This window comes from Schistocerca serialis, chromosome 8 (genome assembly GCF_023864345.2).
Source record: "Schistocerca serialis cubense isolate TAMUIC-IGC-003099 chromosome 8, iqSchSeri2.2, whole genome shotgun sequence".
Taxonomy (NCBI): domain Eukaryota; kingdom Metazoa; phylum Arthropoda; class Insecta; order Orthoptera; family Acrididae; genus Schistocerca; species Schistocerca serialis.
In genome coordinates this window covers 317,120,915-317,145,239 of record NC_064645.1, presented here as the reverse complement: position 1 = coordinate 317,145,239, position 24,325 = coordinate 317,120,915, and the positions used below count along the sequence as shown (strand labels likewise).

The 24,325-nt window shown below is 42.9% G+C and overlaps 2 protein-coding genes across 4 annotated transcripts in view; one reads left to right on the top strand and one right to left on the bottom strand.

The window, feature by feature from the left end:
• LOC126416410 (sodium-coupled monocarboxylate transporter 1-like) overlaps positions 1-465 on the top strand; it is a 253,907-nt gene extending 253,442 nt beyond the window's left edge. For all 3 annotated transcript variants that reach the window (XM_050084124.1, XM_050084122.1, XM_050084123.1), the window contains exon 15: positions 117-465. In XM_050084124.1, coding sequence (XP_049940081.1) covers positions 117-179 — 63 coding nt within the window. In that variant the 3' untranslated portion in view covers positions 180-465. The remainder of the gene's footprint in view (positions 1-116) is intronic.
• A 13,709-nt stretch (positions 466-14,174) lies between these two features.
• LOC126416511 (sodium-coupled monocarboxylate transporter 1-like) overlaps positions 14,175-24,325 on the bottom strand; it is a 188,312-nt gene continuing 178,161 nt past the window's right edge. Inside the window, exons 14-15 of the mRNA XM_050084253.1 lie at positions 20,177-20,369; positions 14,175-14,606 (exon numbers count right to left, since the gene is read on the bottom strand). Of these exons, the coding sequence (XP_049940210.1) occupies positions 14,544-14,606; positions 20,177-20,369 (256 nt within the window). The 3' untranslated portion in view covers positions 14,175-14,543. The remainder of the gene's footprint in view (positions 14,607-20,176; positions 20,370-24,325) is intronic.

The window sequence follows — 24,325 nt, the reverse complement described above, 5'->3', positions numbered from 1 at the left end:
CACATTAATGTGACTTGACAATGTAAAAGTTTGAGATGGAACAACCATTTGAGTATTCTTACCCAGTTTCCCACGTCTTTTCATTGTGGAGTTCAAGCGATCTTTCTTTTTTCCAGGTGGTTGAGCTGCGGATAGTACAAGCGAAAGAAGACAAGGGAACAACGAATCATGTCGAATGAAGTTACGGGCTATATCTCCTTAGAAATGTACTGTGTTTATATTTGCTATCCCAAACGAGAACATCACCATCACCTCCTGTGTCCTTATGTAGAGTATATGCCACATCAAACTTTTTTTTTCTAACTCAGGGAATAAACTAAACTTTCTGTGTGTCTGATTGTGGCATATACTTTACAACATTTGTCTTCTGTCATCACTTCTTTTCGTTCCTACATGTTCTTATGGGGTATCATAATCTGTTTGAAGTAAGCTGATTATTGCAATATCAGCATGTGTTCAAGAAATAAAGGTAATTTCTAATGGTATTTAGTAATTTCGAACTAATTTGTGTTTAGAATATGCTGAGATACCCTACACTATGAAATAATTGTGTTCAATTCATCACAGCAACATAGTGATTTTTTTTTTCAATGTAGCACTAGGTTCGGCAACGACCTAGACTTGCACTTTCCAGTGGCATTGTTTTCAAAAATTTTAGGCATTTAATACTAAATTTTCTGAGCATTCCACTTTATTCAGTAATTTTTAACACAAATAGTATTCACTTTGCTCATGTCCCGAAATTTTGGTGCACCACATCAATTTTGAAATGTGGTGTAGTAGTCTTATCTTGTCCCAGAACAGTGAATTGACTAAAGAACAAACTTTTAATTCATAAAATCTAAACTCAGGACTGAGGAAGTTGTACAAAACGTAATTTATTGTACACTTTTGATATCGCCAGACAAGGCTTTTGCGGCTGTCACTGAGCTATTAACAGAACATCATAAATAAAACAATGGGCAATGTCCAGGAAGTAAACATAGCACTTAGGTATGACGTAAATCCAAGAGACTTTTCACATTTATTAAATGTAGGGCACGAAGGTATCTAGAGCTACGCCTTGGAGCAACAATATCCCAGAGATTCTCGCCTAATCAGGCTCTGGAAGTAAACCCATACATGCAACGTATTTCTATTAACTGCCTAAAAAACCTAACAATTTTAACGTAAGTCTGTGTGTATTGTTTCTGTTGATTGGAAATGTTAAAGGACTGGACGTAAGAGCATAGAAATCTCGGTTTCAGTAGTTGATATGATTCACAACGAACAAATAACCACACTATACACACTGAATCATAGGATGATATGGTGTCCAGTATCATACCTGTAAACTGCGACGAAAATATTATGAGTGAGAGATGTCGCTATATCATCATCTACATCTACAAATACTGTGCAGTCCATCATAACTGCAGCGCCAGAAAGTATAGTAGAAAGAATGCATAATTAAATTTTTAGATGACTGTGGGAAATACAGGGTGTAAAATACAGTACCCAGATCTGGCAGCAACTATGGCTCTAAAGTAGTTGGTCGACGTGTCAGACGTGAGCTTGGATGACATATGGTTCCGACATTTCACACTCCTTCAACTCTCTGCAAGAGTTCATGAATCAAAATGGCGGGTGGTAGCACATAAGACTCTCAGGAGCCAGACATTTTCATCGGGTGAGAAACGTGGAGAAGATGCTGGCCAGAGCAACAGAAGAACAGCCTCTATACCAAGGTAGATCAGGACAACACAGATATCACATGGCTTTCCCTTATCTTATTGAAAGATAACGTGACAAAGTACTTGAAGGCAGAGAGCAGCAATCTGGTAGTGCACAAGGGGCAACATCAAAGATACAACAATTGCATAATCCTGCTCCCCTTCTTTGACATCATCGCTCAACTGGCCTATGTGCAAATTGGTGGTAAATTCAAAAAATACAGGAAAATTACAGAATCCATGGTTTTCCATGATGTCACAGGCCACTTGTGTTATGAGCCCAGTTGTCCTAAGTGTAAAATAGTGAGAAATTAAAAGAAAGCCAACATGGACAATTGTCCCAGTGGTGGGAAATAAAAGGTGGCAGACCTGCATTGTTGCCAACTCACATGTCCTACGTATAGAAACCAAGATGGTCACAAGGCTTTCCTGAGCCCTCTGACGTCACAATCCAAGATGAGTGACCTATGGACAGGAAGTTCAGCCTGTATAATTGGTAGTTTGCATTTTCTACTTATAGAATCCAAGATGGCGGAAGAGGGGATATGAAACCAGCCTATGTGGCTGCCTTATCACTTGGCTAAGTTCAGAAAGCAAGATTTTCCCCCGATGTCTCAGAGGAACAAGGTCACTTATCAAATCCAAGAGCCCAGTTTACAATTGTGGTAGCCTTGTTGTCACAAATTTAAAAAATTTCCTCCATCTACCTGATACACGATTTACTGACACAACTTGCATGTTTAAATAATCTTTCCTTACCCCACATGCCTATGGTAAGAGCCCAGTTGACTTAAGTTTAAAACGGTGTGCTGCTTAAAGATTTTCAGTAGGCAGGGGAGTGTTATGGGACCATTGCTTTTCACAATATATATAAATGACTTAGTAGATAGTGTCGGAAGTTCCATGCGGCTTTTCGCGGATGATGCTGTAGTATACAGAGAAGTTGCTGCATTAGAAAATTGTAGCGAAATACAGGAAGATCTGCAGCGGATAGGCACTTGGTGCAGGGAGTGGCAACTGACCCTTAACATAGACAAATGTAATGTATTGCGAATACATAGAAAGAAGGATCCTTTATTGTATGATTATATGATAGCGGAACAAACACTGGTAGCAGTTACTTCTGTAAAATATCTGGGAGTATGCGTGCGGAACGATTTGAAGTGGAATGATCATATAAAACTAATTGTTGGTAAGGCGGGTACCAGGTTGAGATTCATTGGGAGAGTGCTTAGAAAATGTAGTCCATCAACAAAGGAGGTGGCTTACAAAACACTCGTTCGACCTATACTTGAGTATTGCTCATCAGTGTGGGATCCGTACCAGGTCGGGTTGACGGAGGAGATAGAGAAGATCCAAAGAAGAGCGGCGCGTTTCGTCACTGGGTTATTTGGTAACCGTGATAGCGTTACGGAGATGTTTAATAAACTCAAGTGGCAGACTCTGCAAGAGAGGCGCTCTGCATCGCGGTGTAGCTTGCTCGCCAGGTTTCGAGAGGATGCGTTTCTGGATGAGGTATCGAATATATTGCTTCCCCCTACTTATACTTCCCGAGGAGATCACGAATGTAAAATTAGAGAGATTAGAGCGCGCACGGAGGCTTTCAGACAGTCGTTCTTCCCGCGAACCATACGCGACTGGAACAGGAAAGGGAGGTAATGACAGTGGCACGTAAAGTGCCCTCCGCCACACACCTTTGGGTGGCTTGCGGAGTATCAATGTAGATGTAGATGTAGATGAACAATCGCTTTTTAGACAAATGTGGGAAAGTCCCCATGCCACCTGCCCACCCTTGTACACACACTGTCACTGTACCTGCACACCATCGTACAATTCCCAGCTACCATCACATATTCATAACCATCAGGACTTAGTCACAAGCTTAGAATCCAAGAGTTTACTTGTGCCGATTATAAATTAGTAGGAAATTCTAGTTTGAAATGTAAGAGGGCTACTCACTTGTTGGAGGCTAGCCATAGACAACAGGCATCGTGCCACTGACCCAAGGCATCAAGTCTAGAGTTTAGAACCCGAACCCACTTGCCATAAGTTAAAAATTGTGGGAATTTCAAAAAGCTAAGTTAGGAGTTCAATCTTTTGCCATCACTGTGCTATTTGTGATGGCGCTGCATAACCACTCTGGCATCGCAGCCGATGAGACCTAAGCCAAAATGGCGGGAATTTTTCAAAATGCAAGAAGCACACTTATGTTTTTACCCAAATCGAAGATGGCGGGATATTCAGTGTATCCTAAGGTTAAAATTATGTCAATTGCACACTGGCCCACATAAACGTTTTTCAAGAAAATTCAAAAAATTCAAGCACCCCTGTCCTCTGGGAGAAGTTGAACTGCTGAATGTCAGCAGGAATCAAAGTACGGAATGGCTTAACAGCTATTAAACAAGCACCAACCGATATGGTCAGTAGTCTGCCACAAGATCGTAAAAACACGCGAGAGTTATATGCACCAGGTATGTACCTCATCCATTTGTGAAAAAAAAGTGTTTATATGAAGCGGACAGCTAAGTCATCACCATCAAATAAGTTTCAAAAAGAGACGACGAAAAAAGAATGAGTTACTATGAGAATAGCGGTCTGTAACCTAGCCCTCTGCAGCTTCCTAAGATTGAAATATGTCACAAATGCAGGATCACAGCACATCCGAGCAGCCGATACCCAGACGCTGTCACCGGGAGAGCCACCGGCTAATACTCAGAGGTATTCAGACAGTTGGGTATTTGCCATCTCACAGCAGAGGGTTACAGGTTGTGCAGACCGTTAGACAGCTGGCCACTGGCACAACCGAGCATGCCGACGTAGACGCATTGCTCTGCATTCTTGCCGGCCGATGTGGCCGAGCAGTTCTAGGCGCTTCAGTCTGGAACCGCGCGACCGCTACGGTTGCAGGTTCGAATCCTACCTCGGGCAGGGATGTGTGTGATGTCCTTAGGTTAGTTAGGTTTAAGTAGTTCTAAGTTCTAGGGGACTGATGACCTCAAATGTTAAGTCCCATAGTGCTCAGAGCCATTTCAACCATTTGATCCTCTGCATTCTTCCTCAGACTCCCAAATGTACTACACCTCTTCATAGACAAATTCAACTAGATGTACTGCAATGAACAAGTCTTTCTGTTATATGAAAATGTGTTTCTATAACCAATAAGGTTTTTTTTTCCATAGGAAGGCTCTGGTGCGATAGAAATTTCTCACTTTAAAGTCAGTACCGCCATTAGACTGTTTTTTATTTGCAGTGTTACATTTACACGGTCATTATTTCGGCTTTAAAGTGCCATTATCAAGTGTTTTAATGTTATACAGTGCCTAAGATGGCATACTGTCGTATTTAAAATACACTATTAGACACCACCAATTCCAGAACACACACCCACAGGTTCGCTGCCATTATCAAAAATACACTCCTGGAAATGGAAAAAAGAACACATTGACACCGGTGTGTCAGACCCACCATACTTGCTCCGGACACTGCGAGAGGGCTGTACAAGCAATGATCACACGCACGGCACAGCGGACACACCAGGAACCGCGGTGTTGGCCGTCGAATGGCGCTAGCTGCGCAGCATTTGTGCACCGCCGCCGTCAGTGTCAGACAGTTTGCCGTGGCATACGGAGCTCCATCGCAGTCTTTAACACTGGTAGCATGCCGCGACAGCGTGGACGTGAACCGTATGTGCAGTTGACGGACTTTGAGCGAGGGCGTATAGTGGGCATGCGGGAGGCCGGGTGGACGTACCGCCGAATTGCTCAACACGTGGGGCGTGAGGTCTCCACAGTACATCGATGTTGTCGCCAGTGGTCGGCGGAAGGTGCACGTGCCCGTCGACCTGGGACCGGACCGCAGCGACGCACGGATGCACGCCAAGACCGTAGGATCCTACGCAGTGCCGTAGGGGACCGCACCGCCACTTCCCAGCAAATTAGGGACACTGTTGCTCCTGGGGTATCGGCGAGGACCATTCGCAACCGTCTCCATGAAGCTGGGCTACGGTCCCGCACACCGTTAGGCCGTCTTCCGCTCACGCCCCAACATCGTGCAGCCCGCCTCCAGTGGTGTCGCGACAGGCGTGAATGGAGGGACGAATGGAGACGTGTCGTCTTCAGCGATGAGAGTCGCTTCTGCCTTGGTGCCAATGATGGTCGTATGCGTGTTTGGCGCCGTGCAGGTGAGCGCCACAATCAGGACTGCATACGATCGAGGCACACAGGGCCAACACCTGGCATCATGGTGTGGGGAGCGATCTCCTACACTGGCCGTACACCACTGGTGATCGTCGAGGGGACACTGAATAGTGCACGGTACATCCAAACCGTCATCGAACCCATCGTTCTACCATTCCTAGACAGGCAAGGGAACTTGCTGTTCCAACAGGACAATGCACGTCCGCATGTATCCCGTGCCACCCAACGTGCTCTAGAAGGTGTAAGTCAACTACCCTGGCCAGCAAGATCTCCGGATCTGTCCCCCATTGAGCATGTTTGGGACTGGATGAAGCGTCGTCTCACGCGGTCTGCACGTCCAGCACGAACGCTGGTCCAACTGAGGCGCCAGGTGGAAATGGCATGGCAAGCCGTTCCACAGGACTACATCCAGCATCTCTACGATCGTCTCCATGGGAGAATAGCAGCCTGCATTGCTGCGAAAGGTGGATATACACTGTACTAATGCCGATATTGTGCATGCTCTGTTGCCTGTGTCTATGTGCCTGTGGTTCTGTCAGTGTGATCATGTGATGTATCTGACCCCAGGAATGTGTCAATAAAGTTTCCCCTTCCTGGGACAATGAATTCACGGTGTTCTTATTTCAATTTGCAGGAGTGTATATTATAGCATTTATCGAATGAAGTTACAAACTGGCTACTGCAATTACAACAGGTCAGTATGTCTATATAAAAGTGTATGATCTCAGAATTCATATTTATACTTCCAAGGAAAGTACACCAGCTCGAACGTTTACACCGGATTTCTAAATCATTTAAGACGAATGCTGGTGTGGTTCTCTTAACGAGATCACTACTGATTTACACTCTCATCACTGTCACCTAGCATTTTGTCTCGAATGATCTTGATGTAGACTATGTTAAACTCTGAATCTCAATCCTCCAAACAGAAAGCAATCTAGTGTTCGGCATACATTTTAAGTGATTCCTACCGCAAATTGTAACGAAAGACTTGGCTTCTGTCTAAGCTGCTTGCAGTTATAGAAGACGTGACAAAGAAATGTTGTAGTTCACTTCATCCTCTGACAGAATCTCTCAATAGGATAATGGGCTAGTACAACTTGATTGCTTTTTTTCAATTTTTTCAATTAAATCATTGACTTAAGAATCGAAATAGGCGATGTTCGTTTCGACATCGAACAGTTTTACCTAGCTTTGAAAACATTGAATTTTTTATGGAAATGAACGAGTTTGTATCGAAATCAGAAAATTTCCTGGTGAAATCATAGTATTCTGCATAGAAATCACGCAATTCTGTGTCGAAATTAGTAAATTTTTCGTTGAAATCAGGGAATATTGTGCTGAAATAATTCAATTTTGTGTATCTGCAAATCTTTTTATTCATACATAACTGCTGCACCCTACATACGACGGCACCCATTAACGTAGGGGACTGCACGATTGTCATAGCTGTATGCCTTAGTGTGCTATACTCTATGTACTTCCTCAAACCAATGTAGCATGACTTGGGCCTTGTAATACAGCCACATACCATGCCGGAAGTATGGCGGATAGGTACAGGGATTTTTTGTCTTTTTTGCTGTGCAAATCTACTGGTATTATATAACTTCAGATAAAGAAATTTTTAAAATAAGCATTTTAATACTGAAACGCGTATGTATTTAGTACAGCGATGGCGAGGCATGACAAAATCTCTTACCAGAGAGTTATTTATCGTTACTAGTCTGCGCTTGACCGCGCGAGAGTTCAGTTGCATGTAGGGAGTCGGCAGTTGCAGTTGCGGTCGAGTTGCGAGAGAGTTTAGTTGTACGTAGCGAGTCGCGAGAGCATGCAGTAGCGCGCGAGAGAGAGTCGCAGTTCTGTGTGAGGAGTCGACGGGCGTCGACATGGGACTCTGATCAAGGTTCAGGACGAGGTATATGTTTTAAATAAGGTAATGAAGCAGCATTGCGCTCATCTGATAATGTAATGCATCTTAAGTGTAATTAATTTGTTCAAAAATCGCCCCAATAATAATTTTGTTTTCAAACCAAGCATTTTAACAAAACAAACATTTTATTGAAAGAAAATTTCCCATGCATTTCCTTAAAGAAAAAATTTACTTAAGTTCAAAGAATTTTTGCGATGCATTTCCTCCAAGCTATGGCGAAAAATAAGAGCAGATGCAATTTTACTGAGGTAAGAACAGGGCCTAAGATCGACATTTCGGTCTATTTGCGTTTTCATTGTCACTGAGATTTCATTATCATTGAATTGTCTTACATTTTTGTGGGCAGCTTACATTTGGCTCAGATTGCTATTTCTCATTTAATTGTCATTGTCAATAAATTATTTTATTTGCTGGGAGGTTACACTAGGTTCTATTCTCGTTAACATTTAATTATTGTCTTTCAATTTTCTCTGGTGAGGTTACAATACGCATCTCACTGGCACACAACGAAAGAAACAGACACGCGCAGAGCAGCATCGTCTGAGGTCTGAATTTAAGTTTGTTTTAGATATTCTATTAATGTCATGAGAAAGATCAGAAAAGAAAATTGCCTCATCCTGTTCTATCTATCATAATAACAGTCACACAAGTGGCTAGCAAAATGTGTACAAAGCGCTGACAGAGATGCATATCATGACATTTTATAAAATCAGTAAGATGCTACTTCACACCATCCATTCACTTTTCCGTTTGATAAACTCCAAGATCAGTATGGAGTACAACTTGCATTTTCAGTTTCGTGCCGAAACCAAGGAAATTTCCATTGAAATAGGCTTCGATTTCAAAAACGCTTTTCTTGCCATAGTCAGTCTACGTTTTATATCCTCTCTTCTTCCGCCACCATCAGTTACACTCCTGGAAATTGAAATAAGAACACCGTGAATTCATTGTCCCAGGAAGGGGAAACTTTATTGACACATTCCTGGGGTCAGATACATCACATGATCACACTGACAGAACCACAGGCACATAGACACAGGCAACAGAGCATGCACAATGTCGGCACTAGTACAGTGTATATCCACCTTTCGCAGCAATGCAGGCTGCTATTCTCCCATGGAGACGATCGTAGAGATGCTGGATGTAGTCCTATGGAACGGCTTGCCATGCCATTTCCACCTGGCGCCTCAGTTGGACCAGCGTTCGTGCTGGTCGTGCAGACCGCGTGAGACGACGCTTCATCCAGTCCCAAACATGCTCAATGGGGGACAGATCCGGAGATCTTGCTGGCCAGGGTAGTTGACTTACACCTTCTAGAGCACGTTGGGTGGCACGGGATACATGCGGACGTGCATTGTCCTGTTGGAACAGCAAGTTCCCTTGCCGGTCTAGGAATGGTAGAACGATGGGTTCGATGACGGTTTGGATGTACCGTGCACTATTCAGTGTCCCCTCAACGATCACCAGTGGTGTACGGCCAGTGTAGGAGATCGCTCCCCACACCATGATGCCGGGTGTTGGCCCTGTGTGCCTTGGTCGTATGCAGTCCTGATTGTGGCGCTCACCTGCACGGCGCCAAACACGCATACGACCATCATTGGCACCAAGGCAGAAGCGACTCTCATCGCTGAAGACGACACGTCTCCATTCGTCCCTCCATTCACGCCTGTCGCGACACCACTGGAGGCGGGCTGCACGATGTTGGGGCGTGAGCGGAAGACGGCCTAACGGTGTGCGGGACCGTAGCCCAGCTTCATGGAGACGGTTGCGAATGGTCCTCGCCGATACCCCAGGAGCAACAGTGTCCCAAATTTGCTGGGAAGTGGCGGTGCGGTCCCCTACGGCACTGCGTAAGATCCTACGGTCTTGGCGTGCATCCGTGCGTCGCTGCAGTCCGGTCCCAGGTCGACGGGCACGCGCACCTTCCGCCGACCACTGGCGACAACATCGATGTACTGTGGAGACCTCACGCCCCACGTGTTGAGCAATTCGGCGGTACGTCCACCCGGCCTCCCGCATGCCCACTATACGCCCTCGCTCAAAGTCCGTCAACTGCACATATGGTTCACGTCCACGCTGTCGCGGCATGCTACCAGTATTAAAGACTGCGATGGAGCTCCGTATGCCACGGCAAACTGGCTGGCACTGACGGCAGCGGTTCCTGGTGTGTCCGCTGTGCCGTGCGTGTGATCATTGCTTGTACAGCCCTCTCGCAGAGTCCGGAGCAAGTATGGTGGGTCTGACACACCGGTGTCAATGTGTTCTTTTTTCCATTTCCAGGAGTGTATTTTGCTATCCAAATAGTAAAACTTCACTACTACTTTTAGTGTTCCGTTTCCTAATCTATCTCCCCCATCATTATCTGCCTTGATTCGTCTACATTCCATTAGCCTTGTGTAGCTTTTTTTGATGATGATCTTATGTCCTCCTGCCAAGGCGCTGACCATTCCGTTTAAATGCTCTACCAAGCCTTTGATATCTCTGACAAAATTGTAACGACATCAGCAAACCTCAGTGCTTTTATTTCCTCTCCGTCAACTTTAATTCCTAATCCCAATTTATCTTTCGTTCCATTTAATGCTTGCTTAGTGTGCAGATTGAATAACATCGCAGTAGGCTACAACTTTGTCTCACTCCCTTTCCTACCACTTCTTCCTCTTCGTGCTCCTCGAGTCTTGCAACTGACGTCTAGTTTCTGCACAAGTTGTAAATAGCCTATCGGCCACTATATTTTATTTTATTTTTCAGTTTCGTGACGAAATCAAAGAATTTTGCATTGAAGTAGGCCTCGACATTAGCAAATTTCTCTTCTTTAGAAACGCTTTTTTTGCCATTGTCAGTCTACATTTTATATCCTCTCGACTTCGGCCATCATCAGTTATTTTTCTGCTGCCTTCAGAATTTCAAACATTGTATTCCAGTCAACATTGTCAAAAACTTTCTGCTAGCGTACATAAGCTATAGATTTGGGTTTGCCTTTCCTTAACCCATTTTGTAAGAGAAGCCGTAATATCGGTATTGCCTCTCCTGTTCCTACGCTCCTCCCGAATCCAAACTGACCTTCCCCGACTTTTCCATTCTTCTGTAACATATTCGTGATAGTACTTTGCAATCATGACTTATTAAAGTGATAGTTCTCTAATATTCACACCTGCCAGCACCTGCTTTCATTGCAACTGGAATTATTACATTTTCCTTGAAGTCTGAAGTCTGATGCATATTCCGAACCAGATGAAATAGTTTTGCACTGCTGGCTATCCCAAGGCTATCAGTAGTTGTAATGGAATGTCGTATACTCCAGAGGCCTTGTTTCGATTTAGTTCTTATTAAACACGATTTCCGAAACTCCTTTACCAAAGAAGACGAAGTAAGTATTCCTGAATTCCAATCAAGAACAACAGCCAAGATGAGAAACATAGAATTAGATATCCTCAGAGTAACGAAGCAGCTTAAATCACTTAATAAAGGCAAGGCCTCCGGTCCAGATTGTATACCAGTCAGGTTCCTCTCAGAGTATGTTGATAAATTAGCTCCATATTTAGCAATTATTTACAACCACTCGCTCACAGAAAGATCCGTACCTAAAGACTGGAAAATTGTTCAAGTCACACCAATATCCAAAAAGAGAAGTAGGAGTAATCCTCTGAATTATTGGCCTATATCACTAACGTCGATTTGTAGTAGGGTTTTGGAAAATATACTGCAGTGGAACATTATGAAGTACCTCGAAGAAAACGATTTATTGACACATATCAGCATGGCTTCAGAAAATATCTTTCTTGTGTAACACAACTATCTCTTTATACTCATGAAGTAATAAGTGCTATCTACATGGGATGTCAAATTGATTCCATATTTTTAGATTTCCAGAAGGCTTTCGACATCGTTCCTCACAAGCGTCTTCTAACCAAACTGCTTGCCTGCTGAGCTTTGCCTCAGTTATGGGACTGGATTCGTGATTTCCTGTCAGAAAGACCACAGTTCGTAGTAATAGACGAAAGTCGTCGAGTAAAACGAAAGTAATATCCGGCGTTCCCCAAGGAAGTGCTGTAGACCCTCTATTGTTCCTGATCTGTATTAACAACATAGGAGATAATCTGAGTGGCCGCCTTAGATTGTTTGCAGATGATGATGCTGCCATTTACCGTCTTGTAAAGTCATCAGATGATCAAAACGACTTGCAAAATGATTTAGATAAGATATCTGTATGGTGCGAAAAGTGGCAATTGACTCTGAATAAGGAAAAGTGTGGAGTTATTCACGTGAGTACTAAAAGAAATCAGCTAAATTTCGATTACGCGATAAGTCACACAAATCTGAATGCTGTAAATTCAACCAAATACTTAGGGATTACAATCAAAAATAACCTAAATTGTGGCTAGAGCAAACCAAAGACTGCGATTCATTGGCAGAACACTGAGAAGGTGCAACAGGTCTACTAAATAGACTGCTTACACCACGCTTGTCCGCCCTATTCTGGAGTATTGCTATGCGGTGCGGGATCCGCGTCAGGTTTGACTGACGGATGACATCGAAGAAGTACAAAGAAGGGCAGCTCGTTTTGTATTAGCGCGAAATATGGGAGATAGTGTCACAGACATGATACGTGAATTGGAGTGGCAATCATTAAAACAAAGGCGTTTTTCGTTGCGACGGGATCTTCTCATGAAATTTCAGTCACCAGTTTTCTCCTCCGATTGCGAAAACATTCTGTTGGCACCCACCTACATAGGGAGAAAAGATCATCATAATAAAATAAGAGAAATCAGGGCTCGCACAGAAAAATTGAAGTGCTCGTTTTCCCCGCGTGCCGTTCGAGAGTGGAACGGTAGAGAGATAGCTTGAAGATGGTTCATTGAACCCTCTGTCAGACACTTTATTGTGAATAGCAGAGTAATCACGTAGATGTAGATGTAGAATGCTCTGTCAAATTCTTTTCGTAGAGTCATATCTCCTATGTCAGCTTCATCTAAATCATAACATCATTCTATAATATTGCCCTCATCTCCCCACTGTGTACTCCTTCAACCTTTCAGCTTTCTCTTTTTTGCTGTGATAGCGCTGTAGATAGCCGAATGGAACGCACCAGTTAGAAACTCAAATTTACTCGTCAGTTGACTTCATCCAGTGACCAGCTGTACTCCAGTTAAGTGACCACTTCCTCCATTTCTTCTAGCTGAAATTCGATGTACTCATCGTCTCCTACGATAGTACATGACATAAATAGGAGTGTCCTAGTCACAAATTCTTTCTTGTGTGACCTAGACGCGTTGACCCCCTTTCGGTCCTGAAGAGAAAGAGTTCAGACTGAAGGGGTTTAGTTCAAAGGTCTTGTGTCCGTGGAAAAAGCAAGAGCTGTAAGAATTTCATAGAATAATGCTGGACGTTTTGAATATTTGACAGGATAGAGCGAATGACGTTGTTTTAACCAGGTGGTCTTGTACCCAGCGTAGGTAACAGCGACTCGCAAGCTGATTGCGAAATGACGGAAGTTCACAAGATTTTCGGCATAAAGCGTCCAGTCGGAGGTAATCGCTGTAGCGGAACACTGATTGATACAACGGAGAAACTGAAGTGTCATGGCACAACCAGACGGAGCTCTATTCTTATCACGTGATCTGATCTCGTGGTAAATGAGACATTGACGCAAGCTGAACCGCCTCATGGAACTGCAGTTTCCGGTTGTATCAGAAGCTTCAGTAACTTCAATTAGAGCGCTCCTAGGACCCTGGAATGCTGTGACAGCGTACGAGTGTTGCACTCTGAATCGGTCTCTCTCTACCTACGTGCTGTGGACTAACGTGGCTTGTAGACTTGAGTGGAAACCTCTCGGACAACGTTTTATGCTAGCATAAACCGATCAGGCCACTCCCCTGATTGCAGTAGTTTGTATGTGTGAACTATTCTTGTTCTGTGTCAATAACGGCAACGTCCAGAAAGAAAATCAACAGTTTTACCAATGGCAAAGACAGCAAGTGATATTACTTGGGATGAAATTTGTAAGTTTCATGTCATATGGTGTTAATTAGTACTTATATTATGTAACTACATTGCTGAAAGAATACAAAATTTGACCAGAATAAGCAGACTACACCTTGCTTTTTCCAGTAACATAGACTTTGTTTATTTGTCCATCAAACTGGTCAGATACAAATTCGTATTTACAATATTTCACTCTCACTAGGAATGTGGTATTTATAACGTTATATTTATTTGTTTATAAATACCTTATTAAAACTGATTTATGATGAAAACAGGCTCATACATACTCATCTGGAGAAATATATATACATAATGTTGTACGTTATCAGCGTTGCCAAGCTGTCACGCGTATAAATAAATTTTGTTTTCATTGCCCATCTACATTTATCACATTTAGTGTAACAGAACATAATTGTCTCTTCATAAATTTTATATCGCCACTCAATTAACTAAGAAAGAAAATTACCTAAGGGAGAATAATGTTTCGTTCTTCTCCGAATGTTGGCTGCGTGCTGCTCTCCTGTACAAATTACACACACACATACTCAGGGTCTCACCCGTCAGTTATTTAGAAAACAGCTGCTGTAATTGAGGTCACTTGATTGATATAAGTTCCATCAGCATTCATACGGTGATAATAGAATTTCAGTTCTTAAAGAAGATGATCTGAGCTCCGTAATACTGGTAAGAGGTGCATCTAATGCCAGGATAGAAGCTGCTGTTTCAGTCTACGTCTTTCAACTTTCTTCTTTCCTCCTCTGTCGATATTATCCGCATTTCTACCGTCTGGAACAAACAAACATCATCTGTTATTAATACCCAACGGAATGATAAACATCGGAAAGCTGACTCATAACAAAATGGGATTCCACGATTTATTTGACCATAAACTGTGTAAAACCAAACATCTGATTTGTAGACAAGCTGTTCAATTTTTCTTACGACTAGCAATAAGGAATTCCGACAATATGCATGAAAAGCTGGAAAAAACTGTAATGAACTTCATTATATATGCCAGATAAAGAATTGTTTTGTCTCGTATTTAAAATACGAGGGTTTTTAAATGACTGATACAGTATTATAAAAATATATCCACAATTATATTATCGGATACATACGTATGTATGCAATGTACAAATGAAATAGCTGGTGAAGAACAAACGTTCTCAAAGACCTTCTTCATATGTGGTTGTTGTTGTTGTTGTGGTCTTCAGTCCTGAGACTGGTTTGATGCAGCTCTCCATGCTACTCTATCCTGTACAAGCTTCTTCATCTCCCAGTACCTACTGCAACCTACATCCTTCTGAATCTGCTTAGTGTATTCATCTCTTGGTCTCCCTCTACGATTTTTACCCTCCACGCTGCCCTCCAATGCTAAGTTTGTGATCCCTTGATGCCTCAAAACATGTCCTACCAACCGATCCCTTCTTCTAGTCAAGTTGTGCCACAAACTTCTCTTCTCCCCAATCCTATTCAACACCTCCTCATTAGTTATGTGATCTACCCATCTAATCTTCAGCATTCTTCTGTAGCACCACATTTCGAAAGCTTCTATTCTCTTCTTGTCCAAACTAGTTATTGTCCATGTTTCACTTCCATACATGGCTACACTCCACACAAATACTTTCAGAAACGACTTCCTGACACTTAAGCCTATAGTCGACGTTAACAAATTTCTCTTCTTCAGAAACGATTTCCTTGCCATTGCCAGTCTACATTTTATATCCTCTCTACTTCGACCATCATCAGTTATTTTACTCCATAAATAGCAAAACTCCTTTACTACTTTAAGTGTCTCATTTCCTAATCTAATTCCCTCAGCATCACCCGATTTAATTTGACTACATTCCATTATCCTCGTTTTGCTTTTGTTGATGTTCATCTTATATCCTCCTTTCAAGACACTGTCCATTCCGTTCAACTGCTCTTCCAAGTCCTTTGCTGTCTCTGACAGAATTACAATGTCATCGGCAAACCTCAAAGTTTTTACTGCTTCTCCATGAATTTTAATACCTACTCCGAATTTTTCTTTTGCTTCCTTTACTGCTTGCTCAATATACAGATTGAATAACATCGGGGAGAGGCTACAACCCTGTCTCACTCCTTTCCCAACCACTGCTTCCCTTTCATGCCCCTCGACTCTTATAACTGCCATCTGGTTTCTGTACAAATTGTAAATAGCCTTTCGCTCTCTGTATTTTACCCCTGCCACCTTTAGAATTTGAAAGAGAGTATTCCAGTTAACATTGTCGAAAGCTTTCTCCAAGTCTACAAATGCTAGAAAAGTAGGTTTGCCTTTCCTTAACCTTTCTTCTAAGATAAGTCGTAAGGTTAGTATTGCCTCACGTGTTCCAACATTTCTGCGGAATCCAAACTGATCTTCCCTGAGGTCCGCTTCTACCAGTTTTTCCATTCGTCTGTAAAGAATTCGCGTTAGTTTTTGCAGCTGTGACCGATTAAACTGATTGTTCGGTAATTTTCACATCTGTCAACACCTGCTTTCTTTGGGATTGGAATTATTATATTCTTCTTGAAGTCTGAGGGTATTTCGCCTGTCTCATACATCTTGCTCACCAGATGGTAGAGTTTTGTCATGACTGGCTCTCCCAAGGCCATCAGTAGTTCTAATGGAATGTTGTCTACTCCCGGGGCCTTGTTTTGACTCAGGTCTTTCAGTGCTCTGTCAAACTCTTCACGCAGTATCTTATCTCCCATTTCGTCTTCATCTACATGCTCTTCCATTTCCATAATATTGTCCTCAAGCACATCGCCCTTGTATAAACCCTCTATATACTCCTTCCACCTTTCTGCCTTCCCTTCTTTGCGGTAGCCTCTGAAAAATCCATCTGGAGAACCACCAACTGTCTGCAGGCATGTTCATATTCAAACGACCCTAATAGCTCTGGAGCATCTATTCATCGTGTACCTTGCTGTAACGCCTGCACTTTCTAGAAAATGATCTAAACACGACCTGAGGGAAATCTATCTTCATGTACGTGCAACAAGACTTTCAGCACTACTTGAACAGTATACATGAGACTATAAGCTTTCGCCCTAGCCATCAGTTTTAACGCCAAAGCGGGCATGATTCATTTTCTTCATAAATACAAAGATTCTTAACTTCGGACGTTACGACTTCACCAGAAATACTGTAAAACTTATTTTTTCGGTTGATTTTTATCTTTATAAAGCTGCCAGTAGTAAGTATAATGATGGAATCTGAATCTGAAATGTCCTCAGAATTAAATTATGTAAAATGTATATACTGTAGATTAAACTTTATCTCGAATAAAGGCACAATGTGCTAAACGCAAATCACTTGTTTCCTCAGTGACTGTCGGTCGCTGGCGAATTCGTCTGCAAACAAGGTGCATCTTTCCACGTCACCATGTGGCATCTGTTGCTCGCTTGTGTAAAACTACCATAGGCTACCATAGACTGTCATAAGCAAGTGTGGACTAGGATAGTTTTCCTAGGAGTCTTCGTTAGTTAAGACAGTTACTACGTTACCTGTAAGTTGGGTGCGCTGCATACTTATCGGATATCACCTCATTCCGATCGCTTTGTCTGCTTATGCGATCAGTATCTTACTAAATTACGCTAGAAACCTGAAGCTGTGAACCGTCTAGAAACTAAGCGAGGACATATAAAATGCCAGATAACTTACGCAACATTGTTGTTCTGCACAGTTGTCCTCCTGTCTGTTACTTGCAAATAAACAGTACTTATAGCAAAATTGAAAGTATAAATGTTTGTTTGTGGTTTTATTCGAAAATTGTTAATTTGTAACGTGAAACGGAGGGATGTTGCAGTAAAAATAAAAAAAATAAAAATTTGTCATTTAGCGCTAGAAAACGTAATTTCCTTTTACAAGGTAAAATTTAAAGAAAACGCAAAACAAACCCATATCAAACATTGCTTCAGTACTTCATTCAGGTTATATGAAACGCGTTTCCGTTATTCATGAACAGGCTTGTCAGTGATCAACAATAACAGAAAACTCTTGCCTTTGATCATGGTAAAGAATGTTCTGTTGAGTACAAAATAACAACAATAATCACGTAGATTTTTTTGTGTGTGCAATTTCACCAAAAGTAAATGCTTTGATTACACAAAAGCGCAGTAGTTACGCTATCAACTAATTCTTTTACTTATAAAATGCTATTCATATTTTTGTAAGGGTGTAAAATACACAATGGGTTAACACTGAATGATGTACAGTTATAATGATGTGCAAAACAAGCAAATAAAAAAATACAAAGTGAAGTTGTCAGATCCCAGTTTCTCTCTCACACATTCATTTATGTGTCTTTCCCTCCCAATGCTAGCAACACTACTGGCAATCCTGCCATTTACTACGTCATTTATGTGTCTCTCTTCCTGTGTCTCGCACGGACTGAGCGTGCATCGCAAGCACTGACTTACACACCAGTATGGCTGACGTTGTAGCAGAGCCTAGTAGCTGACTGTACACTGAGGTCGACTTCTTGGGAGAAAAGGGTTCGTTGACACACTTCTGCCGGCCGCTGTGGCCGAGCGGTTTTAGGCGCTTCAGACCGGAACCGCGCGATTGCTACGGTCGCAGGTTCGAATCCTACCTCGGGCATGGATGTGTGAGATGTCCTTAGGTTAGTTAGGTTTAAGTAGATTTAAGTCTAGGGGACTGATGACCTCAATTGTTAAGTCCGATAGTGCTCAGAGCCATTTGAATCATATCAGAGGTCCCATATCACTCCAACTGCACACGCCCCACACCATTACAGAGCCTCCACCAGCTTTAAGAGTCCCCTGCTGACTTGCAGGGTCCATGAATTCATGAGGTTGTCTCCGTACCCGTATACGTCCATCATGTCGATACGATCTGAAACGAAACTCGTCCGGCCAAGCAACAAGTTTCCAGTCATCAACAGTCCAATGTCGGTGATGACGGGCCCAGGTGAGGCGTAAAGCTTTGTGTCGTACAGTCATCAAGGGTACACGAGTGGGCCTTCGGCTCCGGAAGCCCATATCGATGATGTTTAGTTGAATGATTCATGCCGCGACTCTTGTTGATGGCCCGGCATTGAAATCTGCAGCAATTTGCGGAAGAATTGTACTTCTTTCACGCTGAACGATTCTCTTCGGTCGTCGTTGGTGCCGTTTTTTTTCCGGCCGCAGAGACGTCGGAGATTTGATGTTTTACCGGATTATTGACATTCACGGTACACTCATGAAATGGTCGGACGGGGAAATCCCCACTTCATCGCTACCACGGAAATGCTGTGTCCCATCGCTCGTGCGCCGACTATAACACCACGTTCAGTCTCACTTAAATCTTGATAACCTGCCACTCTAGCAGCACTAACCGAGCTAACAACTGCACCAGACACTTGCTTGCTCAAATGGTTCAAATGACTCTGAGCACTATGGGACTTAACATCTAAGGTCATGCCGGCCGGAGAGGCCGTGCGGTTCTAGGCGCTACAGTCTCGATCCACGCTACCGGTAAGGCCGCAGGTTCGAATCCTGCCTCGGGCATGGATGTGTGTGATGTCCTTAGGTTAGTTAGGTTTAAGTAGTTCTAAGTTCTAGGGGACTGATGACCTCAGAAGTTAAGTCCCATAGTACTCAGAGCCATTTGAACCAACCTAAGGTCATCAGTCCCATAGACTTAGAACTACTTAAACCTAACTAACCTAAGGACATCATACACATCCATGCCCGAGACAGGATTCGAACCTGCGACCATAGCAGCCGCGTGGTTCCGGACTGAAGCGCCTAGAACCGCTCGGCCACAACGGCCGGCATTTGTTTGCATTTGTAGACGTTGCCAACCGCAGCGCCGTTTTCTGCCTGTTTACATATCTCTGTATTTGAATACGCATGGCTACACCAGTATCTTTGGCGCTTCAGTGTATTTTATCCTCCCTAGATTGTTGCCATTTCTATTTTTTGTTTATATAATTTCTCAATCCTTCATGTGTTATTCCCCTTTATTTAGATGTACCTGAACATGCAACTCCATCACTGGGATGCCGGTAGTACTATTAAACGATAATACAACAACTGTTTGCGGTTTATTGTTTCGAGGATCCATACCTTCAGCTGCGGATGCCCGAAGTTTGCTTCCTCATAATCCTGATGAACAAGTACTGAGTGAAGAATCTAGGTATATTCTTCAGCTCACCATTTATCGATCGTGTAGCGATCGTGAAGGCAAGATTAGACCAATTACATCATTCAAGGATGCATGTAAGTTGTCATTCCTCCAGCACTCCAAACGTCATTGTAGTGGGAAGACATTCTAACATGTAGTACCATGTACTGAACAGTAGTTAGAAGAGGTTGTATGCATAAGTAGTTCTGCAGGTGTGTACCTTGTAGCTCTTCTCGAGTGGATCTACAGGCAGCCAACGCCGCACCAGCGGACTGAACAGGTTGGCCCCCGGCCGTGGCTCCTCCTCCCCCGGTCGCACCACGAGGCTCACCAGCAGGGACACCACCAGCATGATCGTCCAGCCAATCATCGTGTACCACATGGGAGACACCCGGTATCCAGACCACACGTCGCTGCAAGCAGTCCATTCTTTTTTATTACCACACGAAATGCTATACACTACGAGCACAAGTACCTTGTTTATTTATTTAACCTGGTCTGATTAGGGCCACCAGGCCCTCTCTCACATCGATCCAGAGTTTCACCAGTACAGTACCTTTCTTACATCACAGTTCTTACATCACAGTTACCTAAGAAGTAACAGTTTTGATATGACAAATAGTATTAAAATTATTTGAGTCCATGAAGTGGCAGTGTGAGTAAACAATACTGTTCACTAACAAATAAAGTTAATACTGGCAGTACTTGTATTACAGCAGCCGCTGCCAGTAACAGTGATAATATTAATAATAACAGTGGCAATAATAACAATAATGACAGTACAAACAATCCTGTTGGCAGAACATCTGCAACTGAGCATTGTAGCAGAGGTTGAAAATACCACTTCAGTTGTAAATTACTTTATTTTCACACGACCGGTTTCGGACTCTCATAAGCCCATCCTCAGGTGTCGTAGCTGTGCTGTGGCCCCGATCGCCGCGTGTACCAGGCGCGGTGTGCTGCCTATGAACGCTCATAAGCACCTGAGGATGGGCTTATAACAGTCCGAAACCGGTCGTGTGAAAATAAAGTAATTTACAACTGAAGCGATATTTTCAACCCCTGCAATAATGATAGTGGCAGATATAAGAAGAATTTATAGGTGGACAAAATAGATGTTTCGTGATATAGCGAGTTCTGAGAAAAGGAAATTTAAGGAGAGTACATCGACTAAGAATATTGGGAAATGACGAAGATCAGGTTGGAAAGGGGGATGTACAGAGCAACGAGTGTGTACAGGGACAATGTTCATTCTTATTGTTGCTTTAGCAGATATGTCATTAATTGTCTTCTGAAGCTGTAGATGCTATGCAGTTCTCTAATATGACGCGGGAGGTTTTTCCAGCGTCGGGTTCCTGCTACTGAAAGGGTCTCAAACGTGAAGTGAGCCAAAGAGGATTTTGATCTGATGGGAGCGGATTTTTCTGCCATGTTGTTCTGTCGAAAGCGTTATGGTCGAGAAGAGATACGAGGAACATTCTACGTTGAAAGGACAGTAGAGATCACAGAGGGTGTAGAAAGTTCAGCACTTGCTTGCAGGCAGCCGGGATACCAGTGCACATTATGATCAAATATGGACAAGGAATCGAACATCACAGATATAACGAGCACAGGCATTCATAGTTAATTCCAGGTCTATAGGCTTTCCTGAGAAAGGCCTTGCCGCATAACATCGCTGTTATCAATAACTGGAGGTACGTTTGCTCAAATTTCCTTTTCGGGTCAATAGCTTTTTATATTTGTGTATGGCAAGGAGAGATGATCATGCATTCTTGGACACTGTAGTCCCGTGCCTAGTCCAATTTAGACTTTAATCTGTTATTACTCCTCGACTTGTTGTTGAAGAGGATAAGTTGATAGTAGCCCGATTTTGATTAAAGACGGTAGAGATTCCCAATACTTCGGGCCAATGAGCCTAGGTTAGGATGGACTGAGTTGTGACCCCGTATTTTGCGTAGTGTATAAAGCCGGTAGTCAGATTCTTGAAAGCTTTCTTCAGTTTTTCTGGTTTTGCTCTTAGATACAGCTGGACGTCATCACGTGGATGCGGTATTTGCGGTAAGAGAAAATTAATGACACATCATTTACATATAATGAAAAGAGTATAAGACCTAATATCAAACCATTGGGGACGCCTGATACTACCCGCCTCCGCTGCGACTTTAAGGTGCCGGACATGACGCATTGCTCGGGAAACGTCAGCTACCAGCGAAACCGCTGCACTGGACTTGGCGAGAAATTTATACTGCTAAATGTGACAAGTAAAATGTCGTAGTCGGCTGTGTCAAACGCTTTGTAGAAGTCTATGAAACCCATGATAGCTGCCTTTTGTGCATCCATGGCAATCTTCAGGTCATCTGTTACCTTCATTGAGAGATATTTTGTACTGCGATGTTTACGGAAACCTAGTAATTGTACTTAGGTAGTTTCTTAACTGATCGTGGGCTAAATATTCTAATCCCTTGGGCAGTGCAGGAACAATGCAAATAAGTCTGTAAACAGAGGGTACTGTGGCAACGTCCTTACATCTAATTACATGACAGATTTTTTAGCTTAACCTTATATTGGGATGCAGTTTTTAGTTGGCAGTGTGAAGAACAACAATTACTTAAAAAATTAGGTTTCATGAAAACGATGGTGTAGCTAATAAATGGTTCACGTCAGTATTGGGACACGGCCGGCACCATTCCAAAATACCGAATGTATCCGGTACGTGTTGCCTCTCTAGTCGTTATTACCGTAGCGGGTTGCGACATAGAGAGAGTCCTTTCCTAAGCATCGTTAGTAGACAGCAACAAGGTCGCACGCAGTGTATCCCGCAAGTGTTGACTCTCTAGTCGTTATTACCGGCGCGGGGTTGTGACATAGAGAGAGAAACCCTTTCTGGAACTCGAACCCTGCTCCTCCTGGGTGGAAAGGCCAAGTGCTCCCACCTAACACAATTAAACCACCAGACACACATGGAATTGATGGGAAATTAAAAATGCCGGAGCCCTTTCTGGGACTCGAACCCTGGTGCTCCTGGACGGAATGCTCAAGTGCACCCCCAACACATGAAACCTGTCTAGATGCGGGAGAGGAAGGTTAGGTTAGTGTACTTTATTTATTTTGGTCGAGAAACTGACGCAATGATCGATCCTAATTGCGTAATTAATCACAAAGGTAGGTCCTAATTACACAACTATATGCAAAGCACTACAGAAGGACGGCATAAAATCGCAATACGCCGCGGAAACTGACGATACCATACAACTGGTGTTATCCTGCCAAGAAAAAAATTCGCAGAACCACTCGAAACCAGCGACAGAAACATCGAAACTCTACCCTACACCTACAAGCTGCCAGAGTCGATATTAGCTAACTTTGAGACGGGTGTATTTCCTGCTTTTCATGTATGCGTGTTTCTACTGCATTACAGAGAAGTTATTATCAGAGTTTTTTTTTCTTTGTATACGTCTACGGCATTGCATGTTTCGAATTCTTTAAGTTCAATGGGCCCCATGTACAATTAATCTTAAATAGAGTGATGGTAGAACTGCTGTCTGGACGCTTCCATATGAGGTCTACTTTTTTCGTATTTGGTCTTCGTGGTCCTTATGCGCAATTAATGTCAGCTGCAGTAGAGTCGTTTGGTAGTTACCTTGAAATGAGGGTCTCTAAATTTAGTGTTTACAGTTCCTAGGAAAGGACACCGTCCTCCAAGGACTTCTGTTTTTGTTCTGAAAGCAGCTCCATGGCACTTACAGGTAACAAATCTAGAAGCCATTCGCCGAAATTCTTCAACATCACCTGGAACGGATCAATCCCACCAGTGAAGTAAGCAGGACGATAGTAATACTTCACCTGAAAGTTACTGGTTTATTATTCCTACTCATCAGCATTAACTTGCATTTTTTCCGCATTTAAGGCTAGCGACCATTCACCACACCAAATGGAAATTTTGTCTAAATCGTCTTGTGTCCTCCTACAGTCACTCAGCTTTGATGACTTATCGTAGACCGCTGCATCGTCGGCAGACTATTGACCCGCCAAATCATTTAAGTATAAAGAGAACAGCAGCTATCCAATTGCACTGGGCTGCATATTGGATATAGCCACTCTCTTATCTCTGAGCCTGTTAAATATGCTCGTGCCTTCGTTAACGGGCTGCGATGGGAGATCGTGTCATATACCTTCCTGAAATCTAGAATATGTAATCCACCTGTTACCTTCCTTTATAGTTCTAGATATATCATGTGAAATAAAGGCATGCCGAGTTTTGAACGAATGATGCTTTCTAAAATCAGGCTGATTCATCAACATAAACAGCTTAGCCTCAAGAATGTTTATTATATTCGAACTGAGAATACGTACAAAGATTCGGGAGCAG